Genomic DNA, 26,576 nt, shown 5'->3' on the forward strand with positions numbered 1-26,576 from the left:
AGACACACTATAGACACACTATAGAGACTAGACACACTATAGAGACTAGACACACTATAGAGACTAGACACACTATAGAGACTAGACACACTATAGAGACTAGACACACTATAGAGACTAGACACACTATAGACTAGACACACTATAGAGACTAGACACACTATAGAGACTAGACACACTATATAGACTAGACACACTAGAGACTAGACACTATAGAGACTATATACTAGACACTATAGAGACTAGACACACTATAGAGACTAGACACACTATAGACTAGACACTATAGAGACTAGACACACTATAGAGACTAGACACACTATAGAGACTAGACACACTATAGAGACTAGACACACTATAGAGACTAGACACTATAGAGACTAGACACACTATAGAGACTAGACACACTATAGAGACTAGACACACTATAGAGACTAGACACACTATAGAGACTAGAGACACTATAGAGACTAGAGACTAGACACACTATAGAGACTAGACACACTATAGAGACTAGACACTAGACACACTATAGAGACTAGACACACTATAGAGACTAGAGACTAGACACTATAGAGACTAGACACACTATAGAGACTAGAGACTAGACACTATAGAGACTAGACACACTATATAGACTAGACACACTATAGAGACTAGACACACTATAGAGACTAGACACACTATAGAGACTAGACACACTATAGAGACTAGAGACTAGACACACTATAGAGACTAGACACACTATAGAGACTAGACACACTATATAGACTAGACACACTATATAGACTAGACACACTATATAGACTAGACACACTATAGAGACTAGACACACTATATAGACTAGAGACTAGACACACTATAGAGACTAGACACACTATATAGACTAGACACACTATAGAGACTAGACACACTATAGAGACTAGACACACTATAGAGACTAGACACACTATATAGACTAGACACACTATAGACTAGACACACTATAGAGACTAGACACACTATAGAGACTAGACACAGACACACTATATAGACTAGACTAGACACACTATAGAGACTAGACACACTATAGAGACTAGACACTACTATAGAGACTAGACACACTATAGAGACTAGACACACTATAGACACTAGACACACACTATAGAGACTAGAGACTACACACTATAGAGACTAGACACACTATATATAGACTAGAGACTAGACACACTATATAGACTAGACTAGACACACTATAGAGACTAGACACTATAGAGACTAGACACACTATAGAGACTAGACACACTATAGAGACTAGACACACTATATAGACTAGACACACTATAGAGACTAGACACACTATATAGACTAGACACTACTAGACACACTATATAGACTAGACACACTATAGAGACTAGACACACTATAGAGACTAGACTAGACACACTATAGAGACTAGACACACTATATAGACTAGACTAGACACACTATAGAGACTAGACACACTATAGAGACTAGACACACTATATAGACTAGACACACTATAGAGACTAGAGACTAGACACACTATAGAGACTAGACACACTATATAGACTAGAGACTAGAGACACACTATATAGACTATAGAGACTAGACACACTATAGAGACTAGACACACTATAGAGACTAGACACTATAGACACACTATAGACTAGACACACTATAGAGACTAGACTATATAGAGACTAGACACACTATATAGACTAGACTAGACACACTATAGAGACACACTATAGACTAGACACACTATAGAGACTAGACACACTATAGAGACTAGAGACTAGACACACTATAGAGACTAGACACACTATATAGACTAGACACACTATATAGACTAGACACACTATAGAGACTAGACACACTATAGAGACTAGACACACTATAGAGACTAGACACACTATAGAGACTAGAGACTAGACACACTATAGAGACTAGACACACTACTAGACACACTATAGACTAGACACACTATAGAGACTAGACACACTATAGAGACTAGACACACTATAGACTAGAGACTAGACACACTATAGAGACTAGACACACTATAGAGACTAGACACACTATAGACTAGACACACTATAGACACACTATAGAGACTAGACACACTATATAGACTAGACACACTATAGACACACTATAGAGACTAGACACACTATAGACTAGACTAGACAGACACACTATAGACTAGACACACTATATAGACTAGACACACTATAGAGACTAGACACACTATAGAGACTAGACACACTACTAGACACACTAGAGACTAGACACACTATATAGACTAGACACACTATAGAGACTAGACACACTATAGAGACTAGACACACTATAGACTAGACACACTACTAGAGACTAGACACACTAGACTAGACACACTATATAGACTAGAGACTAGACACACTATAGAGACTAGACACACTATAGACTAGACACACTATATAGACTAGACTAGACACACTATAGAGACTAGACACACTATAGAGACTAGACACACTATAGAGACTAGACACACTATAGACTAGACACACTATAGAGACTAGACACACTATAGACACACTATAGACTAGACTAGAGACTAGACACACTATAGAGACTAGACACACTATATAGACTAGACACTAGACACACTATAGAGACTAGACACACTATAGAGACTAGACACACTATAGAGACTAGACACACTATAGAGACTAGACACACTATAGAGACTAGACACTAGACACTAGACACACTAGACTAGACACACTATAGACTAGACACACTATAGACTACAGACACACTATAGACTAGAGACTAGACACACTATAGAGACTAGACACACTATATAGAGACTAGACACACTACACACTATAGAGACTAGACACACTATAGAGACTAGACACACTATACACACTAGACTATAGAGACTAGACACACTATAGAGACTAGACACACTATAGACTAGACACACTATAGACTAGACACTATAGAGACTAGACACACTATATACTAGACACACTAGAGACTAGACACACTATAGAGACTAGACACACTATACTAGACACACTATATAGACTAGACACACTATAGAGACTAGACACACTATAGAGACTAGACACACTATAGAGACACTACTAGAGACTAGACACACTATAGAGACTAGACACACTATAGAGACTAGACACACTATAGACTAGAGACTAGACACACTATATAGAGACTAGACACACTATAGAGACTAGACACTATAGAGACTAGACACTACTATAGAGACTAGACACACTATAGAGACACACTAGACTAGACACACTATAGACTAGACTAGACACACTATAGAGACTAGACACACTATAGAGACTAGACACACTATAGAGACTAGACACACTATAGAGACTAGACTAGACACACTATAGAGACTAGACACACTATAGAGACTAGACACACTATATAGACTAGACACACTATAGAGACTAGACACACTATAGAGACTAGACACACTATAGACTAGACACACTATATAGACTAGACACACTATAGAGACTAGACACACTATATAGACTAGACTAGACACACTATAGAGACTAGACACACTATAGAGACTAGACACACTATATAGACTAGACACACTATATAGACTAGAGACTAGACACACTATATAGACTAGACACACTATATAGACTAGAGACTAGACACACTATATAGACTAGAGACTAGACACACTATAGAGACTAGACACACTATAGAGACTAGACACACTATATAGACTATAGACTAGACACACTATAGAGACTAGACACACTATATAGACTAGACACACTATAGAGACTAGACACACTATAGACTAGACACACTATAGAGACTAGACTAGACACTATATAGACTAGACACTACTATATAGAGACTAGACACACTATAGAGACTAGACACACTATAGAGACTAGACACACTATATAGACACACTATATAGACTAGACACACTATAGAGACTAGACTAGACACACTATAGACTAGACACACTATAGAGACTAGACACTACACACTATAGAGACTAGACACACTATAGAGACTAGACACACTAGACACACTATATAGAGACTAGACACACACTATAGAGACTAGACACACTATATAGACTAGACACACTATAGAGACTAGACACACTATATAGACTAGACACACTATATAGACTAGACTAGACACACTATAGAGACTAGACACACTATAGAGACTAGACACACACACTATAGAGACTAGACACACTATATAGACTAGACACACTATAGAGACTAGACACACTATAGAGACTAGACACACTATAGAGACTAGACACACTATAGAGACTAGACACACTATAGACTAGACACACACACACTATAGAGACTAGACACACTATATAGACTAGACACACTATATAGACTAGACACTATAGAGACTAGACACACTATAGACTAGACACACTATAGAGACTAGACACACTATAGAGACTAGACACACTATAGAGACTAGACACACTATAGAGACTAGACACACTATAGAGACTAGACTAGACTAGACACACTATAGAGACTAGACTAGACACACTATATAGACTAGACACACTATAGAGACTAGACACACTATAGAGACTAGACACACTATAGACTAGACACACTAGAGACTAGACACACTATAGAGACTAGACACACTATATAGACTAGAGACTAGACACACTATATAGACTAGACTAGACACACTATATAGACTAGACACACTATAGAGACTAGACACACTATAGAGACTAGACACACTATAGACTAGACTATATAGACTAGACACACTATAGAGACTAGACTACACTATAGAGACTAGACACACTATAGAGACTAGACACACTATATAGACTAGACACTAGACACACTATATAGACACACTAGACTAGACACTATAGAGACTAGACACTATATAGACAGACACACTATATAGACTAGACACACTATAGAGACTAGACACACTATAGAGACTAGACACACACTATAGAGACTAGACACACTATAGAGACTAGACACACTATAGAGACTAGACACACTATATAGACTAGAGACTAGACACACTAGACACACTAGACTAGACACACACACTATAGAGACTAGACACACTATAGAGACTAGACACACTATAGAGACTAGACACACTATAGAGACTAGACACACTATAGAGACTAGACACACTATAGAGACTAGACACACTATATAGACTAGAGACTAGACACACTACTAGAGACTAGACTAGACACACTATATAGACTAGACACACACACTATAGAGACTAGACACACTATAGAGACTAGACACACTATAGAGACTAGACACACTATAGAGACTAGACACACTATAGAGACTAGACTAGAGACTAGACTAGACACACTATAGAGACTAGACACACTATAGAGACTAGACACACTATAGACTAGACACACTATAGACTAGACACACTATAGAGACTAGACTAGAGACTAGACACACTATAGAGACTAGACACACTATAGAGACTAGAGACTAGACACTATAGAGACTAGACACACTATAGAGACTAGACACACTATAGAGACTAGACACTATATAGACTAGACACTATATAGACTAGACACACTATAGAGACTAGACACACTATAGAGACTAGACTAGACACTATATAGACTAGACACACTAGACACACTAGACTAGACACACTATATAGACTAGACACACTATAGAGACTAGACACACTATAGAGACTAGACACACTATAGAGACTAGACACACTATATAGACTAGACACACTATAGAGACTAGACACACTATAGAGACTAGACACACTATATAGACTAGACACACTAGACACACTACTATAGAGACTAGACACACTATATAGACTAGACACACTATAGAGACTAGAGACACACTATAGAGACTAGACACACTATAGACACACTATAGAGACTAGACACACTATATAGACTAGACACACTATAGAGACTAGACTAGACACACTATAGAGACTAGACACACTATATAGACTAGACACACTATAGACTAGACACACTATATAGAGACTAGACACACTATAGAGACTAGACACACTATAGACTAGACACACTATAGAGACTAGACACACTATAGAGACTAGACACACTACAGAGACTATATAGACTAGACACACTATAGAGACTAGACACACTATAGAGACTAGACACACTATAGAGACTAGACACACTATATAGACTAGACTAGACTAGACACTATAGACTAGACACACTATAGACTATAGAGACTAGACACACTATAGAGACTAGACACACTATATAGACTAGACACACTATATAGACACACTATAGAGACTAGACACACTATATAGACTAGACACTACACTAGACTATATAGACTAGACACACTATATAGACACACTATATAGACTAGACTAGAGACACACTATAGAGACTAGACACACTATAGAGACTAGACACTAGACTATAGACTAGACACACTATAGAGACTAGACACACACTATAGAGACTAGACTAGAGACTAGACACACTATAGAGACTAGACACACTAGACAGACTATACTAGAGACTAGACACACTATAGAGACTAGACACACTATAGACTAGACACACTATAGAGACTAGACACACTATAGACTAGACACACTATATAGACTAGACACACTATATAGACTAGACTAGACACACTATAGAGACTAGACACACTATATAGAGACTAGAGACTAGACACACTATATAGACTAGACACACTATATAGACTAGACACACTAGACACACTATAGACTAGACACTAGAGACTAGACACACTATAGAGACTAGACACACTATAGACTAGACACACTATAGAGACTAGAGACACTATATAGACTAGACACACTATAGAGACTAGACACACTATAGAGACTAGACACTATAGAGACTAGACACACTATATAGACTAGACACACTATATAGACTAGACACTATAGAGACTAGACACACTATAGACACACTATATAGACTAGACACACTATATAGACTAGACACACTATAGAGACTAGACTAGACACACTATATAGACTAGACACACTATAGAGACTAGACACACTATATAGACTAGACACACTATAGAGACTAGACACACTATATAGACTAGACACAGAGACTAGACACACTATATAGACTAGACACACTATAGAGACTAGACACACTATATAGAGACTAGACACACTATAGAGACTAGACACACTATATAGACTAGACTAGACACACTATATAGAGACTAGACACACTATAGAGACTAGACACACTATAGACTAGACACACTATAGAGACTAGACACACTATAGAGACTAGACACACTATAGAGACTAGACACACTATATAGACTAGACACACTATAGAGACTAGACACACTATATAGACTAGACTAGACACACTATAGAGACTAGACACACTATAGAGACTAGACACACTAGACTAGACACACTATAGAGACTAAACACATTGTATAGACTAGACACACTATAGAGACTAGAGACACTATAGAGACTAGACACACTATATAGACTAGACACACTATAGAGACTAGACACACTATAGAGACTAGACACACTATATAGACTAGACACACTATAGAGACTAGACACAGAGACTAGACACAGTATATAGACTAGAGACTAGACACACTATAGAGACTAGACACACTATAGAGACTAGACACACTATAGAGACTAGACACACTATAGAGACTAGACACACTATAGAGACTAGACACACTATAGAGACTAGACACACTATAGAGACTAGACACACTATATAGACTAGAGACTAGACACACTATAGAGACTAGACACACTATAGAGACTAGAGACTAGACACACTATAGAGACTAGACACACTATAGAGACTAGACACACTAGACACACTATAGAGACTAGACACACTATATAGACTAGACACACTATAGAGACTAGACTAGACACACTATAGAGACTAGACACACTATAGAGACTAGAGACTAGACACACTATAGAGACTAGACACACTATATAGACTAGACACACTATAGAGACTAGACACACTATAGAGACTAGAGACTAGACACACTATATAGACTAGAGACTAGACACACTATAGAGACTAGACACACTATAGAGACTAGACACACTATAGAGACTAGACACACTATATAGACTATAGACTAGACACACTATAGAGACTATAGACTAGACACACTATATAGACTATAGACTAGACACACTATAGAGACTAGACACACTATAGAGACTAGACACACTATAGAGACTAGACACACTATAGAGACTAGACACACTATATAGACTATAGACTAGACACACTATAGAGACTAGACACACTATATAGACTAGAGACTAGACACACTATAGAGACTAGACACACTATAGAGACTAGACACACTATAGAGACTAGACACACTATAGAGACTAGAGACTAGACACACTATATAGACTAGACACACTATAGACTAGACACACTATATAGACTAGACACACTATAGAGACTAGACACACTATATAGAGACTAGACACACTATATAGACTAGAGACACTATAGAGACACTAGATAGACTAGACTATAGACTAGACACACTATATAGACTATAGACTAGACACACTATAGAGACTAGACACACTATAGAGACTAGACACACTATAGAGACTAGACACACTATAGAGACTAGACACACTATATAGACTAGACTAGACACACTATAGAGACTAGACACACTATAGAGACTAGAGACTAGACACACTATAGAGACTAGACACTAGACACACTATAGAGACTAGACACACTATAGAGACTAGACACACTATAGACTAGACTAGACACACTATATATACTAGAGACTAGACACACACTATAGAGACTAGAGACTAGACACACTATAGAGACTAGAGACTAGACACACTATAGAGACTAGACACACTATAGAGACTAGACACACTATATATACTAGAGACTAGACACACTATAGAGACTAGACACACTATAGAGACTAGAGACTAGACACACTATAGAGACTAGACACACTATATAGACTAGACACACTATAGAGACCAGACACACTATATAGACTAGAGACACTATAGAGACTAGACACACTATAGAGACTAGACACACTATATATACTAGAGACTAGAGACACTATAGAGACTAGACACACTATATAGACTAGACACTATAGACTAGAGACACTATAGAGACTAGACACACTATAGACTAGAGACTAGACACACTATATAGACTAGACACACTATAGAGACTAGACACACTATATAGACTAGACACACTATAGAGACTAGACACACTATAGAGACTAGACACACTATAGAGACTATAGACTAGACACACTATAGAGACTAGACACACTATATAGACTAGACACACTATAGAGACTAGACACATAGAGACTACTATATAGACTATAGACTAGACACACTATAGACTAGACTAGACACACTATAGAGACTAGACACACTATAGAGACTAGAGACTAGACACACTATAGAGACTAGACACACTATAGAGACTAGACACACTATAGACTAGACACACTATAGAGACTAGACACACTATAGAGACTAGACACACTATAGAGACTAGAGACTAGACACACTATAGAGACTAGACACACTATAGAGACTAGAGACTAGACACACTATAGAGACTAGACACACTATATAGACTAGACACACTATAGAGACACACTAGACAGACACTATAGAGACTAGACACACTATAGAGACTAGACACACTATAGAGACTAGACACACTAGAGACTAGACACACTATAGACTAGACTATATAGACTAGACACACTATAGAGACTAGACACACTAGACTAGACACACTATAGAGACTAGACACACTATAGAGACTAGACACTATATAGACTAGATAGACTAGACACACACTATAGAGACTAGACACACTATAGAGACTAGACACACTATAGACTAGACACACTAGACACACTATAGAGACTAGACACACTATATAGACTAGAGACTAGACACACTATAGAGACTAGACACACTATAGACTAGACACACTATAGAGACTAGACACAGAGACTAGACACACTATAGAGACTAGACACACTATAGACACACTATAGAGACTAGACACACTATAGAGACTAGACACACTATAGAGACTAGAGACTAGACACACTATAGAGACTAGACACACTATAGAGACTAGACACACTATAGAGACTAGACACTATAGAGACTAGACACACTATAGAGACTAGACACACTATAGAGACTAGACACACTATATAGACTAGAGAGACTAGACACACTATATAGACTAGACACACTATATAGACTAGACACACTATAGAGACTAGACACACTATAGAGACTAGAGACACTATATAGACTAGACACACTATAGAGACTAGACACTATAGAGACTAGACACACTATAGAGACTAGACACACTATAGAGACTAGACACACTATATAGACTAGACACACTATATAGACTAGACACACTATATAGACTAGACACACTATAGAGACTAGACACACTATAGAGACTATAGACACTATATAGACTAGACACACTATAGAGACTAGACACTATAGAGACTAGACACACTATAGAGACTAGACACACTATAGAGACTAAACACATTGTATAGACTAGACACACTATAGAGACTAGAGACACTATAGAGACTAGACACACTATATAGACTAGACACACTATAGAGACTAGACACACTATAGACTAGACACACTATAGAGACTAGACACACTATAGAGACTAGACACACTATATAGACTAGAGACACTATAGAGACTAGACACAGTATATAGACTAGAGACTAGACACAGTATATAGACTAGAGACTAGACACACTATAGAGACTAGACACACTATAGAGACTAGACACACTATAGACTAGACACTAGAGACACTATAGAGACTAGACACACTATAGAGACTAGACACACTATAGAGACTAGACACACTATATAGACTAGAGACTAGACACACTATAGAGACTAGACACACTATAGAGACTAGAGACTAGACACACTATAGAGACTAGACACACTATATAGACTAGAGACTAGACACACTATAGAGACTAGACACACTATAGACTAGAGACTAGACACACTATAGAGACTAGACACACTATATAGACTAGACACACTATATAGACTATAGACTAGACACACTATAGAGACTAGACTAGACACACTATATAGACTAGACACACTATATAGACTAGACACACTATAGAGACTATACACACTATAGAGACTAGACACACTATAGAGACTAGACACACTATATAGACTAGACACACTATAGAGACTAGACACACTATATAGACTAGACTAGACACACTATAGAGACTAGACACACTATATAGACTAGAGACTAGACACACTATAGAGACTAGACACACTATAGAGACTAGACACACTATATAGACTATAGACTAGACACACTATAGAGACTAGACACACTATATAGACTAGAGACTAGACACACTATAGAGACTAGACACACTATAGAGACTAGACACACTATAGAGACTAGACACACTATAGAGACTAGACACACTATATAGACTAGACACACTATAGAGACTAGACACACTATAGAGACTAGACACACTATATAGACTAGAGACTAGAGACACTATAGAGACTAGACACACTATAGAGACTAGAGACTAGACACACTATAGAGACTAGACACACTATATAGACTAGACACACTATAGAGACTAGACACACTATATAGACTAGACACACTATAGAGACTAGACACACTATAGAGACTAGACACACTATATATACTAGAGACTAGAGACACTATAGAGACTAGACACACTATATATACTAGAGACTAGAGACACTATAGAGACTAGACACACTATAGAGACTAGAGACTAGACACACTATAGAGACTAGACACACTATAGAGACTAGACACACTATAGAGACTAGACACACTATATAGACTAGACACACTATAGAGACTAGACACACTATAGAGACTAGAGACACTATATAGACTATAGACTAGACACACTATAGAGACTATAGACTAGACACACTATAGAGACTAGACACACTATAGAGACTAGAGACTAGACACACTATAGAGACTAGACACACTATAGAGACTAGAGACACTATAGAGACTAGACACACTATAGAGACTAGACACACTATAGAGACTAGACACACTATAGAGACTAGAGACACTATAGAGACTAGACACACTATAGAGACTAGACACACTATAGAGACTAGACACACTATAGAGACTAGACACACTATAGAGACTAGAGACTAGACACACTATAGAGACTAGACACACTATAGAGACTAGACACACTATAGAGACTAGAGACACTATAGAGACTAGACACACTATAGAGACTAATAGACTAGACACACTATAGAGACTAGACACACTATAGAGACTAGACACACTATAGAGACTAGACACACTATAGAGACTAGAGACACTATATAGACTAGAGATTAGACACACTATAGAGACTAGAGACACTATATAGACTAGAGACTAGACACACTATATAGACTAGACACACTATAAAGACTAGACACACTATAGACACACTATAGAGACTAGAGACACTATATATACTAGAGACTAGAGACACTATAGAGACTAGACACACTATATAGACTAGAGACTAGACACACTATAGAGACTAGACCCACTATAGAGACTAGAGACTAGACACACTATAGAGACTAGACACACTATAGACACACTATAGAGACTAGACACACTATAGAGACTAGACACACTATAGAGACTAGACACAGACTAGACACACTATAGAGACTAGACACACTATAGAGACTAGACACACTATAGAGACTAGACACACTATAGAGACTAGACACACTATAGAGACACTATAGAGACTAGACACACTATATAGACTAGACACACTATAGAGACTAGACACACTATAGAGACTAGACACACTATAGAGACTAGAGACTAGACACACTATAGAGACTAAACACACTATAGAGACTAGACACACTATAGAGACTAGACACACTATAGAGACTAGAGACACTATAGAGACTAGACACACTATAGAGACTAGAGACACTATAGAGACTAGAGACACTATATAGACTAGACACACTATAGAGACTAGACACTATAGAGACTAGACACACTATAGAGACTAGACACACTATAGAGACTAGAGACTAGACACATTATAGAGACTAGACACACTATAGAGACTAGACACATTATAGAGACTAGACACACTATAGAGACTAGAGACACTATAGAGACTAGACACACTATAGAGACTAGACACACTATATAGACTAGAGACTAGACACACTATATAGACTAGAGACTAGACACACTATATAGACTAGACACACTATAGAGACTAGAGACACTATAGAGACTAGACACACTATAGAGACTAGACACACTATAGAGACTAGACACACTATAGAGACTAGAGACACTATAGAGACTAGACACACTACACATTATTTTTTTCAGTCAGGATCGTCCCCAGCAACAGGTCCACTGGGTCGGAGAAAGGGTGGTTACCATGCCAACAGCTTCAGTCAGTCCCCACTTAGCACAGCCGTCAGTTCAACGTGTAGTTTTGATTTACATTTGGTCGAGTTGTCATCGTTGTTCATCATCTCGTGGATTTTTAGGTGGGTTGAAATGATGTGGAAACCACGTTGCTCTTGCTTTAACAGCCATTTCCTAGTTAACTCTTGGTGTGCTGTGGACCTCATGTTCCTCTTGGTGTGCTGTGGACCTCATGTTCCTCTTGGTGTGCTGTGGACCTCATGTTCCTCTTGGTGTGCTGTGGACCTCATGTTCCTCTTGGTGCATCGGGAGGCATAACTCTCTCTCTCTCTCCTCTCACACACCGACTCTCTCCTCTCACACACCGACTCTCTCTCCTCTCACACACCGACTCTCTCTCCTCTCACACACCGACTCTCTCTCCTCTCACCCACTGACTCTCTCTCCTCTCACACACTGACTCTCTCTCCTCTCACACACTGACTCTCTCTCCTCTCACACACTCTCTCTCCTCTCACACACTGACTCTCTCTCCTCTCACACACTGACTCTCTCTCCTCTCACACACAGACTCTCTCTCCTCTCACCCACCGACTCTCTCTCCTCTCACACACTTACTCTCTCTCCTCTCACCCACTGACTCTCTCTCCTCTCACACACTGACTCTCTCCTCTCACCCACTGACTCTCTCTCCTCTCACACACTGACTCTCTCTCCTCTCACCCACTCTCTCTCCTCTCACCCACTGACTCTCTCTCCTCTCACACACCGACTCTCTCTCCTCTCACAGACTCTCTCCTCTCTCACACACTCTCACCCACTCTCTCTCTCTCCTCTCACACACCGACTCTCTCCTCTCACACACAGACTCTCTCCTCTCACACACAGACTCTCTCCTCTCACACACAGACTCTCTCTCCTCTCACACACAGACTCTCTCTCCTCTCACACACCGACTCTCTCCTCTCTCACACACTCTCTCTCCTCTCACACACCGACTCTCTCCTCTCTCACACACTCTCTCTCCTCTCACACACAGACTCTCTCTCCTCTCACACACCGACTCTCTCCTCTCTCACACACTCTCTCCTCTCTCACACTCTCTCTCCTCTCACCCACTCTCTCTCCTCTCACCCACTCTCTCTCCTCTCACCCACTCTCTCTCCTCTCACACACTGACTCTCTCTTCTCACACACTCTCTCTCACCCACTCTCTCTCCTCTCACCCACTCTCTCTCCTCTCACCCACTCTCTCTCCTCTCACCCACTCTCTCTCCTCTCACCCACTCTCTCTCCTCTCACCCACTCTCTCCTCTCTGTCTTACACTCTCACACTATCTCTCTCTGACTCACACTCTCACACACTCTTTCTCTCTGACTCACACTCTCACACACTCTCTCTCTCTGACTCGCACTCTCACAAGGACTCTCTCTCTCTGACTCACACTCTCACACACTCTCTCTCTCTGACTCGCACTCTCACACACTCTTTCTCTCTGACTCACACTCTCACACACTCTCTCTCTCTGACTCGCACTCTCACACGGACTCTCTCTCTCTGACTCGCACTCTCACACGGACTCTCTCTCTCTGACTCACACTCTCACACACTCTTTCTCTCTGACTCACACTCTCACACACTCTCTCTCTCTGACTTGCACTCTCACACGGACGCTCTCTCTCACACACACACACACACTGACACACACACACACTGACACACATCGTTAAACATGTATACGGTGTACATATATATTTATATAGACCTATAAATGTACATGTACATACATTTATAAAAGGTAACAACTTAGGTACATACAGTCGCTCTCTTCCGTCATCATCACACACAATGTGACTCACTCTCCTCTCATACAGTCGCTCTCTTCCGTCATCATCACACACAATGTGACTCACTCTCTCTCTCCTCTCATACAGTCGCTCTCTTCCGTCATCATCACACACACAATGTGACTCACTCTCTCTCTCCTCTCATACAGTCGCTCTCTTCCGTCATCATCACACACAATGTGACTCACTCTCTCTCTCCTCTCATACAGTCGCTCTCTTCCGTCATCATCACACACAATGTGACTCTGTGAGTCTATCTTCCTTACAGGCACACGCTCACAGACATCATACAGGTTCTCAGACACACTTCATCATATTGAAAAAGACTTGCTTCCTTTGTCAAACAACAACAACACCAGGTTGCAATGTTGGTCACTTTCCATGAATCTTCAATGTTGTTTTTTTTACTCTCTTTAAAAGCTGTGAAGTATTAAAACATTTAAAAAAGGATAAAAACTGTATGTGTGTGGAGGAGGGGGGGGTTTGAGTCCCATATGGCAGCCTACTTCCCATACGGGGCACTACTTTAAGAGTCCTATGGGTCCTGGTCTATAGTAGTGCACTAATATAGGGAATAGGCTGTGATCTGTGATGGCTTTCATTCGCTGCAACATCTCATCTTCCTCAGCGCAGGTCAGTGGTTCGTTTGCATAATGTATACAGGTTTTAGGAATTGTATCCCTCTTGTTTTGGTTTTGTTTTTACTAAACAACATTTCCTTCTATTCTTTTTTTTATTTATAAAGCAGAAACCCTGTAAAGAGAGAAAGCGTAGAGTCTCTAAAACACTGCAGAGAGTCGGTCAGCGCTGCATGTGTTGTTGACATCAAGCTGTACAACGCAGGTCAAGGGGTCAGAAAACATACTTAATTCCCAGCTCAATGTACAGGTACAGCCATAATCAAGGCACAAAAATCTACAAGTAGATTTGTTTTTCTTTCAATAAAGTAGTTGTACAAAATAATATTACATTTTACAGTCTGTACAGGATAAATCAAGAAGCCTTGTTCAGTTCAGTTCAGTACAAGTATTGAAGTATTTAAGTATTTTAAGAAAAAAACAATAATGACTATATGTTCTCTCTTGCCCCCCTCTGTCATAGATGTGCCCCCCCTCCTCTGTCATAGATGTGCCCCCCTCCTCTGTCATAGATGTGCCCCCTCCTCTGTCATAGATGTCCCCCTCTGTCATAGATGTGCCCCCCTCCTCTGTCATAGATGTGCCCCCCCTCCTCTGTCATATATGTCCCCCCTCTGTCATAGATGTGCCCCCCTCCTCTGTCATAGATGTGTGCCCCCTCCTCTGTCATAGAGGTGCCCGCCCCCTCTGTCATAGATGTCCCCCTCTGTCATAGATGTGCCCGCCCCCTCTGTCATAGATGTCCCCCTCTGTCATAGATGTCCCCCCTCTGTCATAGATGTGTCCTCCCCCTCCTCTGTCATAGATGTGTGCCCCCCTCCTCTGTCATAGATGTGCCCGCCCCCTCTGTCATAGATGTCCCCCTCTGTCATAGATGTGCCCGCCCCCTCTGTCATAGATGTCCCCCCTCCTCTGTCATAGATGTGTCCTCCCCCTCCTCTGTCATAGATGTGTCCCCCCCTCCTCTGTCATAGATGTGTGTCCCCCCCTCCTCTGTCATAGATGTGTGTCCCCATCCTCTGTCATAGATGTGTCCTCCCCTCCTGTCATAGATGTGTCCTCCCCCTCCTCTGTCATAGATGTGCCCCCCTCCTCTGTCATAGATGTGTCCCCCCTCCTCTGTCATAGATGTGTCCTCCCCTCCTCTGTCATAGATGTGTCCTCCCCCTCCTCTGTCATAGATGTGTCCCCCCTCCTCTGTCATAGATGCGTGTCCCCCCCTCCTCTGTCATAGATGCGTGTCCCCCCTTCCTCTGTCATAGATGTGTCCTCCCCCTCCTCTGTCATAGATGTGCCCCCTCCTCTGTCATAGATGTGTCCTCCCCTCCTCTGTCATAGATGTGCCCCCTCCTCTATCATAGATGTGCCCCCCTCCTCTGTCATAGATGTGCCCCCTCCTCTGTCATAGATGTGCCCCCTCCTCTGTCATAGATGTCCCCCCTCTGTCATAGATGTGCCCCCCTCCTCTGTCATAGATGTGTCCTCCCCCTCCTCTGTCATAGATGCGTGCCCCCCCTCCTCTGTCATAGATGCGTGTCCCCCCTCCTCTGTCATAGATGTGTCCCCCCTCCTCTGTCATAGATGTGCCCCCCTCCTCTGTCATAGATGTGTCCTCCCCCTCCTCTGTCATAGATGTGTCCCCCCCCTCCTCTGTCATAGATGTGTCCTCCCCCTCCTCTGTCATAGATGTGTCCTCCCCTCCTCTGTCAAAGATGTGTCCTCCCCCTCCTCTGTCATAGATGTGTCCTCCCCCTCTGTCATAGATGTGCCCCCCTCCTCTGTCATAGATGTCCCCCCTCTGTCATAGATGTCCCCCTGTCATAGATGTCCCCCTCTGTCATAGATGTCCCCCTCTGTCATAGATGTGCCCCCCCTCCTCTGTCATAGATGTCCCCCCTCTGTCATAGATGTGCCCCCCTCCTCTGTCATAGATGTGCCCCCTCCTCTGTCATAGATGTGTCCTCCCCTCCTCTGTCATAGATGCGTGTCCCCCCTCCTCTGTCATAGATGTGTCCCCCTCCTCTGTCATAGATGCGTGTCCCCCCTCCTCTGTCATAGATGTGTCCTCCCCCTCTGTCATAGATGCGTGTCCCCCCCTCCTCTGTCATAGATGTGTCCTCCCCCTCCTCTGTCATAGATGTGCCCCCCTCCTCTGTCATAGATGTGTCCTCCCCCTCCTCTGTCATAGATGTGTCCCCCCTCCTCTGTCATAGATGTGTCCTCCCCCCCTCCTCTGTCATAGATGCGTGTCCCCCCTCCTCTGTCATAGATGTGTCCTCCCCCTCCTCTGTCATAGATGTGTCCCTCCCCTCCTCTGTCATAGATGTGTCCCTCCCCCCTCCTCTGTCATAGATGTGTCCCCCTCCTCTGTCATAGATGTGTCCTCCCCCTCTGTCATAGATGCGTGTCCCCCCCTCCTCAGTCATAGATGTGTCCCCCCTCCTCTGTCATAGATGCGTGTCCCCCTCCTCTGTCATAGATGTGTCCCCCTCCTCTGTCATAGATGCGTGTCCCCCTCCTCTGTCATAGATGTGCCCCCTCCTCTGTCATAGATGCGTGTCCCCCCCTCTGTCATAGATGCGTGTCCCCCCCTCCTCTGTCATAGATGTGCCCCACCCTCCTCTGTCATAGATGTGCCCCCCCTCCTCTGTCATAGATGTGTCCCCCCTCCTCTGTCATAGATGTGTCCCCCCTCCTCTGTCATAGATGTGTCCTCCCCTCGTCTGTCATAGATGTGTCCTCCCCCTCTGTCATAGATGCGTGCCCCCCCTCCTCTGTCATAAATGTGTCCCCCCATCTGTTATAGATGTCCCCCTCCTCTGTCATAGATGTGTCCCCCCTCCTCTGTCATAGATGTGTCCCCCTCCTCTGTCATAGATGTGTCCCCCCCCTCCTCTGTCATAGATGTGCCCCCATCCTCTGTCATAGATGTGCTCCCCCCCCATCTGTTATAGAAGATACAGTTGAAGTCGGAAGTTTACATACACTTAGGTTGGAGTCATTAAAACTTGTTGTTCAAACACTCCACAAATTTCTTGTTAACAAACTATAGTTTTGGCAAGTTGGTTAGGACATCTACTTTGTTCATGACACAAGACATTTTTCCAACAATTGTTTACAGACAGATTATTTAACTTATAATTCACTGTATCACAATTCCAGTGGGTCAGAAGTTTACATACACTAAGTTGACTGTGCCTTTAAACAACTTGGAAAATTCCAGAAAATGATGTCATGGCTTTAGAAGATTCTGATAGGCTAACTGACATAATTTGAGTCAATTGGAGGTGTACCTGTGGATGTATTTCAAGGCCTACCTTCAAACTCAGTGCCTCTTTGCTTGACACCATGGAAATATCAAAAGAAATCAGCCAAGACCTCAGAATTCTTTTTGTAAACCTCCACAAGTCTGGTTCATCCTTGGGAGCAATTTCCAAACGCCTGAAGGTACCACGTTCATCTGTACAAACAATATTACGCAAGCATAAACACCATGGGACCACGCAGCCGTCATACCGCTCAGGAAGGAGACGCGTTCTGACTCCTAGAGATGAATGTACTTTGTACAAAAAGTGCAAATCAATCCCAGAACAACAGCAATGGACCGTGTGAAGATGCTGGAGGAAACTGGTACAAAATTATCTATATCCACAGTAAAACGGGTCCTATATCAACATAACCTGAAAGGCCACTCGGCAAGGAAGAAGCCACTGCTCCAAAACCGCCATAAAAAAATGCCAGACTACGGTTTGCAACTGCACATGGGGACTAAGACTGTACTTTTTGGAGAAATGTCCTCTGGTCTGATGAAACAAAAATAGAACTGTTTGGACATAATGACCATCGTTATGTTTGGAGGAAAAAGGGGGAGGCTTGAATGCCGAAGAACACCATCCCAACCGTGAAGCACGGGGGTGGCAGCATCATGTTGTGGGGGTGCTTTCCTGCAGGAGAGACTGGTGCACTTCACAAAATAGATGGCATCATGAGGAAGGAAAATTATGTGGATATATTGAAGCAACATCTCAAGATATCAATCAGGAAGTTAAAGCTTGGTCGCAAATGGATCTTCCAAATGGACAATGACCCCAAGCATACTTCCAAAGTTAGGACAACAAAGTCAAGGTATTGGAGTGGTCATCACAAAGCCCTGACCTCAATCCTACAGAACAATTGTGGGTAGAACTGAACAAGTGAGTGCAAGCAAGGAGGCCTACAAACCTCACTCCGTTACACCAGCTCTGTCAGCAGGAATGGGACAAAATTCACCCAACTTATTGTGGGAAGCTTGTGGAAGGCTACCCGAAACATTTGACCCAAGTTTAACAATTTAAAGGTAATGCTACCAAATACTAATTGAGTGTATGTAAACTTCTAACCCACTGGGAATGTGATGAAAGAAATAAAAGCTGAAATAAATCATTCTGACATTTCACATTCTTAAAATAAAGTGGTGATCCTAACTGACCTATAAAATAGGGGAATTTTTACTGGGATTAAATGTCAGGAATAGTGAAAAACTGAGATTAAATGTGTTTGGCTAAGGTGTATGTAAACTTCCGACTTCAACTGTAGAAAGGATGGTTGTTGTTGACAGATTAGTTCCTTTGAGGACGAGGTCATCGTGAGGCAGAAAGCAGCGACAGAGGTTAAGGTGCAGAGTTCAGTTCCACTTTCCATTCTTCATTAAGTCGTTCATTCCTTTCCTTTCCTTTCTCGCACTTGTCCCCCCCCCCCCCCTCTCTCTCTCCTTTCTCTCTACCACCATCCTGTATCAGTCCTTCAAGACCTCACACAACAGGAGGCCAGAGTCTCTCCATCCTTTAGTCCACCTGCAACTCGCAACACTATACAGTGTAAAACAGAGTTATAAATATTTTGATGCTACATTGTGTTTATACTTCCTCAAAAAATAAGGTATTAAGCAACCTGATACAAAAGTGCATTCTCTCTTCGTCTTCATCTGTCTCGTCCTCCTCATCAAGTTGTCTGTCATGTCAGAGAGGAGAAGTAGAAGGATGGGGGGGGGGGGTCAGGGGGTGATGCCAGCTCCAACTTGCAGGTGACTGCTTCTACGCTGAGGTCTTGTAGGGGGGGTCTCTTCTCAAACAGACACACCGACACTGCCTCTAAAATGAGGTCTTGCTGGGGGGGGGGGGGGGGGGTCTCTTCTCACATCCAAACATCACCACCTGCCCAGCTACCCAGTCTTGTCCAGTTCCAGCCCAGTTCAGTCCAGTCCAATGACAGAACAGAATGTGAGAAGGAGGAGGAGTCAGCCTCAGGCTTAGTGGAATGTTACAAATCAAATCAAGGCATTCAAGAGAGAAAAAGGAAAACACCCAAAACGTTTTGTTTTCCTTCCTTCCTTCCTTCCTTCCTTCCTTCCTTCCTTCCTTCCTTCCTTCCTTCCTTCCTTCCTTCCTTCCTTCCTTCCTTCCTTCCTTCCTTCCTTCCTTCCTTCCTTCCTATCAGTGAAAAGGAGGGATGAAACAGTCTCCAACAAAAGGACACGTTTTCCAAAAAGAGGAAAAATAGGATGACAGACTTCAGTAGTACTTCATAGAGGGGCGGGGGGGGGGGGGGGGCAGGGTCGGGTTTGGGTTGAGGATGCAGAATGGTTGAATAAAATCCCAGAAGGCTTGACGGAGCTGTGTGTGTGTTTGCGTCTGTACTGTGTGTGTGTGTGTGTGTGTGTGTGTGTCTGTACTGTGTGTGTGTGTGTCTGTCCATCCCATCACAAGAGTTCGTACTGCCTCAGATGCATCCTCTGAATGATATCGCGACAGTCGTTGAAGACTCTCCTGATGTTCTCCGTGTCCACAGCACAGGTGAAGTGGGGGTAGCAGTAGTGTCTGCCATCTCCACTGGCTGTGCTGATCCTCTGAGGAGGGGAGGAAGAGCAGGTTAGATTAGTGGAGGGTTATCCACAAGAGTCAAGCATTTAAAAAAAACAGCTAATTAAAAGTGGATTTCAAAGCTACAGTCTGTGTATTGTTACATCAATGTTACGAACAGTTTGAACAAAATTGGTAGCCATTTTGTGGTTATTCAAATCCCAGACTGTAGCTTTAAACAGACATTCCAATAGTAACATTGAATTAGTTACCAGGAACTCGTCTCGGATGAAGAACTTAGCTCTTGTTACTTTTGGGTCTTCGCCGGGTTCAGGAGTCGCTGTAAAACAGAGACAGAAACTGTTATTGTAAAACAGAGACAGAAACTGTTCTTGTAAAACAGAGACAGAAACTGTTATTGTAAAACAGAGACAGAAACTGTTATTGTAAAACAGAGACAGAAACTGTTATTGTAAAACAGAGACAGAAACTGTTATTGTAAAACAGAGACAGAAACTGTTCTTGTAAAACAGAGACAGAGTTGCTGTACAACAGAGACAGAGTTGCTGTAAAACAGAGACAGAAACTGTTCTTGTAAAACAGAGACAGAGTTGCTGTACAACAGAGACAGAGTTGCTGTACAACAGAGACAGAGTTGCTGTACAACAGAGACAGAGTTGCTGTACAACAGAGACAGAGTTGCTGTACAACAGAGACAGAGTGGTGTGGGGTGGAGCTAACTACCTGATGTGGTGTGGGTTAATGTTGTGGGGTGGAGCTACCTACCTTCGTTGGGTATGGTGTAGCGAGAATATTCCGGAAAGTAGTCTTCGATTTTGGATTTCCCAGCTAATACTTTGTCGGCCAACATGTCCTGCTTGTTCAGAAACAGTATGACCGATATGGTGCGTAACCACCTGTAAATAAACACACAGATCAGCATTAGAATGGTACAGTATGGTTGAGCCCATACAACACCAGGAGAGTGGTTTCAATTCCCCCAGAACCATCCGTACGGGACTAAACGCATGTATAACTAAGGCCCCTTGGATGAAAGTGTCTGATAAACGACATGTTTTATTTCTAGAAAGTGCTAAAAGAAAACCCTTGGCAGTTGATCAATTATGTTGCATTACAACCTGTAATTTAAATTGATATGGATTTCATGTAATGGACACAAAGATAGTTCAAATTGGTGAAGTGAAATGTAAAAATAAATAAATACTTGTTTCAAAAAATAAATAAATATAAAATAAATAAATAAATAAATGGTGTGTGTGTTTTCACCCCCTTTGCTACGAAGCCCCTCCCCTTGGCTACGAAGCCCCTCCCCGTTGCTACGAAGCCCCCCCCCGTTGCTACGAAGCCCCTCCCCGTTGCTACGAAGCCCATCCCCTTGGCTACGAAGCCCATCCCCTTGGCTACGAAGCCCCTCCCCGTTGTTACGAAGCCCCTCCCCGTTGTTACGAAGCCCCTCCCCTTTGCTACGAAGCCCCCCCATTTGCTACGAAGCCCCTCCCCTTTGATACGAAGCCCCTCCCCTTTGATACGAAGCCCCTCCCCTTTGCTACGAAGCCCCTCCCCTTTGCTACGAAGCCTCTAAATAAGATCTGGTGCAACCAATTACCTTCAGAAGACACACCATTCATTAAATAAAGTCCACCTGTGTGCCATCTAAGTGTCACATGATCTCAGTATATATACACCTGTTCTGAAAGGCACCAGAGTCTGCAACACCACTAAGCAAGGAGCACCATGAAGACCAAGGAGCACCATGAAGACCAAGGGGCACCATGAAGACCAAGGGGCACCATGAAGACCAAGGGGCACCATGAAGACCAAGGGGCACCATGAAGACCAAGGGGCACCATGAAGACCAAGGAGCACCATGAAGACCAAGGAGCACCATGAAGACCAAGGAGCACCATGAAGACCAAGGAGCACCATGAAGACCAAGGAGCACCATGAAGACCAAGGAGCACCATGAAGACCAAGGAGCACCATGAAGACCAAGGGGCACCATGAAGACCAAGGAGCTCTCAAAACAGGTCCGGGACAAAGTTGTGGAGATCTGGCTGTGCCGGGTGGAGATTATAACAGAACAAGGCCAAGATGTTCAAATGTTTATAAATGACCAGCATGGTCCAATAATAATAATCACAGTGGTTTCGAGGGTGCAACAGGTCAGCACCTCAGGAGTAAATGTCAGTTGGCTTTTCATAGCCGATCATTCAGAGTATCTCTACCGCTCCTGCTGTCTCTAGAGAGTTGAAAACAGCAGGTCTGGGACAGGTAGCACGTCCGGTGAACAGGTAGCAGGTCTGGGACAGGTAGCAGGTCTGGGACAGGTAGCAGGTCTGGGACAGGTAGCAGGTCTGGGACAGGTAGCACGTCCGGTGAACAGGTAGCAGGTCTGGGACAGGTAGCAGGTCTGGGACAGGTAGCAGGTCTGGGACAGGTAGCACGTCCGGTGAACAGGTCAGGGTTCCATAGCCGCAGGCAGAACAGTTGAAACTGGTTCTAGTAACTTTCCGTTATTCTGTGGATTCTAAATTATTCTGCATGGTTGAAGTTTTGGTCTGTTAAATCAGAAAGGGGGGAATCTCGTATTCCATAACGAGTCCAGAACTTCTATACTTCATATGCCCGCTGGTCCGAATCCACCCCATCACAAAATGGTGGCTTAAATGGGAATGTTTCGCTCTAGTGCTTGTTGTTCTACGACATATAACAGACCTGTTATTCCAGATACTGCGGAAGAGATCCAGGGCTTCCCGTAGCCTGTTGGTGTTGTTGTCTTCTCGTATAACCATGTTGTAGCTGCTGCTGGCAACCACAAAGATGATAGCAGTCACATCTAGAGGAGGGGAGAGGGACAGAGAGAGGTTAGAAGATCACACACACCAACTGTCTGATCAGGTCACCTTTCTAGTTAGAGAGAAAATATCCAACTCACCATTAAAGCATTGGATCCATTTTCTCCTCTCATCTCTCTGGCCACCTACATCAAACATACTGGGAGAGGAGAGAGAGAGGTCACAACTACATCAAACATACTGGGAGAGGAGAGAGAGAGAGAGAGAGAGAGAGAGAGAGAGAGAGGGAGAGAGAGAGAGAGAAAGAGAGAGAGAAAGAGAGAGAGAGAAAGAGAGAGAGAAAGAGAGAGAGAGAGAAAGAGAGAGAAAGAGAGAGAGAAAGAGGGAAAGAGAGAGAGAAAGAGGTCACAACTGCATCTGCTGACTGACTGACTAGCTGGGTGACTGACTGCTGACTAGCTGGCTGACTGACTGCTGACTAGCTGGCTGACTGACTGCTGACTAGCTGGCTGGCTGACTGCTGACTAGCTGGCTGACTGACTGCTGACTAGCTGGATGACTGACTGCTGACTAGCTGGCTGACTGACTGCTGACTAGCTGGCTGACTGACTGCTGACTAGCTGGCTGACTGACTGCTGACTAGCTGGCTGACTGACTGCTGACTAGCTGGGTGACTGACTGCTGACTAGCTGGCTGCCTGACTGCTGACTAGCTGGATGACTGACTGCTGACTAGCTGGATGACTGACTGCTGACTAGCTGGCTGACTGACTGACTGCTGACTAGCTGGCTGACTGACTAGCTGGCTGACTGACTGTTGACTAGCTGGGTGACTGACTGCTGACTAGCTGGCTGACTGACTGACTGCTGACTAGCTGGCTGACTGACTGTTGACTATCTGGGTGACTGACTGCTGACTAGCTGGCTGACTGACTGCTGACTAGCTGGCTGACTAGCTGGCTGACTGATTGGCTGGCAGGCCGGGACATTGGAGCCCTCCGGTGGAGACTAACGGTATTGCCCTCTATGAGCAGAGACCTGGAGCCCTTTGTATCAAGGATCAGGTCGCCCCACCTGTCCATCTAGTCTTATTTATTATGATCTAGGATCAGGTCGCCCCACCTGTCCATCTAGTCTTATTTATTATGATCTAGGATCAGGTCCTCCCCTGTCCATCTAGTCTTATTTATTATGATCTAGGATCAGCCCCCCCCCCTGTCCATCTAGTCTTATTTATTATGATCTAGGATCAGCCCCCCCCCCCCCTGTCCATCTAGTCTTATTTATTATGATCTAATATCAGGCCCCCCTGTCCATCTAGTCTTATTTATTATGATCTAGGATCAGGCCCCCCTGTCCATCTAGTCTTATTTATTATGATCTAGGATCAGGCCCCCCTGTCCATCTAGTCTTATTTATTATGATCTAGGATCAGGCCCCCCGCCCCTGTCCATCTAGTCTTATTTATTATGATCTAATATCAGGCCCCCTGTCCATCTAGTCTTATTTATTATGATCTAGGATCAGGCCCCCCTGTCCATGTAGTCTTATTTATTATGATCTAGGATCAGTCCCCCCCCCCTGTCCATCTAGTCTTATTTATTATGATCTAGGATCAGGTCCCCCCTGTCCATCTAGTCTTATTTATTATGATCTAGGATCAGTCACCCCCCCCTGTCCATCTAGTCTTATTTATTATGATCTAGGATCAGGTCCCCCTGTCCATCTAGTCTTATTTATTATGATCTAGGATCAGGTCCCCCCTGTCCATCTAGTCTTATTTATTATGATCTAGGATC

At 42.8% G+C, this 26,576-nt stretch overlaps 1 protein-coding gene across 2 annotated transcripts in view; it reads right to left on the minus strand.

Moving 5' to 3' along the window:
* Positions 1 to 20,852: 20,852 nt before the first annotated feature.
* The window catches only part of LOC135563076 (guanine nucleotide-binding protein G(olf) subunit alpha), a 140,329-nt gene continuing 134,605 nt past the window's right edge, over positions 20,853 to 26,576 (minus strand). For both annotated transcript variants that reach the window (XM_065005985.1, XM_065005986.1), the window contains exons 7-11: positions 24,919 to 24,977; positions 24,699 to 24,819; positions 22,749 to 22,879; positions 22,235 to 22,302; positions 20,853 to 22,009 (exon numbers count right to left, since the gene is read on the minus strand). In XM_065005985.1, coding sequence (XP_064862057.1) covers positions 21,863 to 22,009; positions 22,235 to 22,302; positions 22,749 to 22,879; positions 24,699 to 24,819; positions 24,919 to 24,977 — 526 coding nt within the window. In that variant the 3' untranslated portion in view covers positions 20,853 to 21,862. The remainder of the gene's footprint in view (positions 22,010 to 22,234; positions 22,303 to 22,748; positions 22,880 to 24,698; positions 24,820 to 24,918; positions 24,978 to 26,576) is intronic.

This window comes from Oncorhynchus nerka, linkage group LG20, assembly GCF_034236695.1.
Source record: "Oncorhynchus nerka isolate Pitt River linkage group LG20, Oner_Uvic_2.0, whole genome shotgun sequence".
NCBI classification, from domain to species: Eukaryota; Metazoa; Chordata; class Actinopteri; order Salmoniformes; family Salmonidae; genus Oncorhynchus; species Oncorhynchus nerka.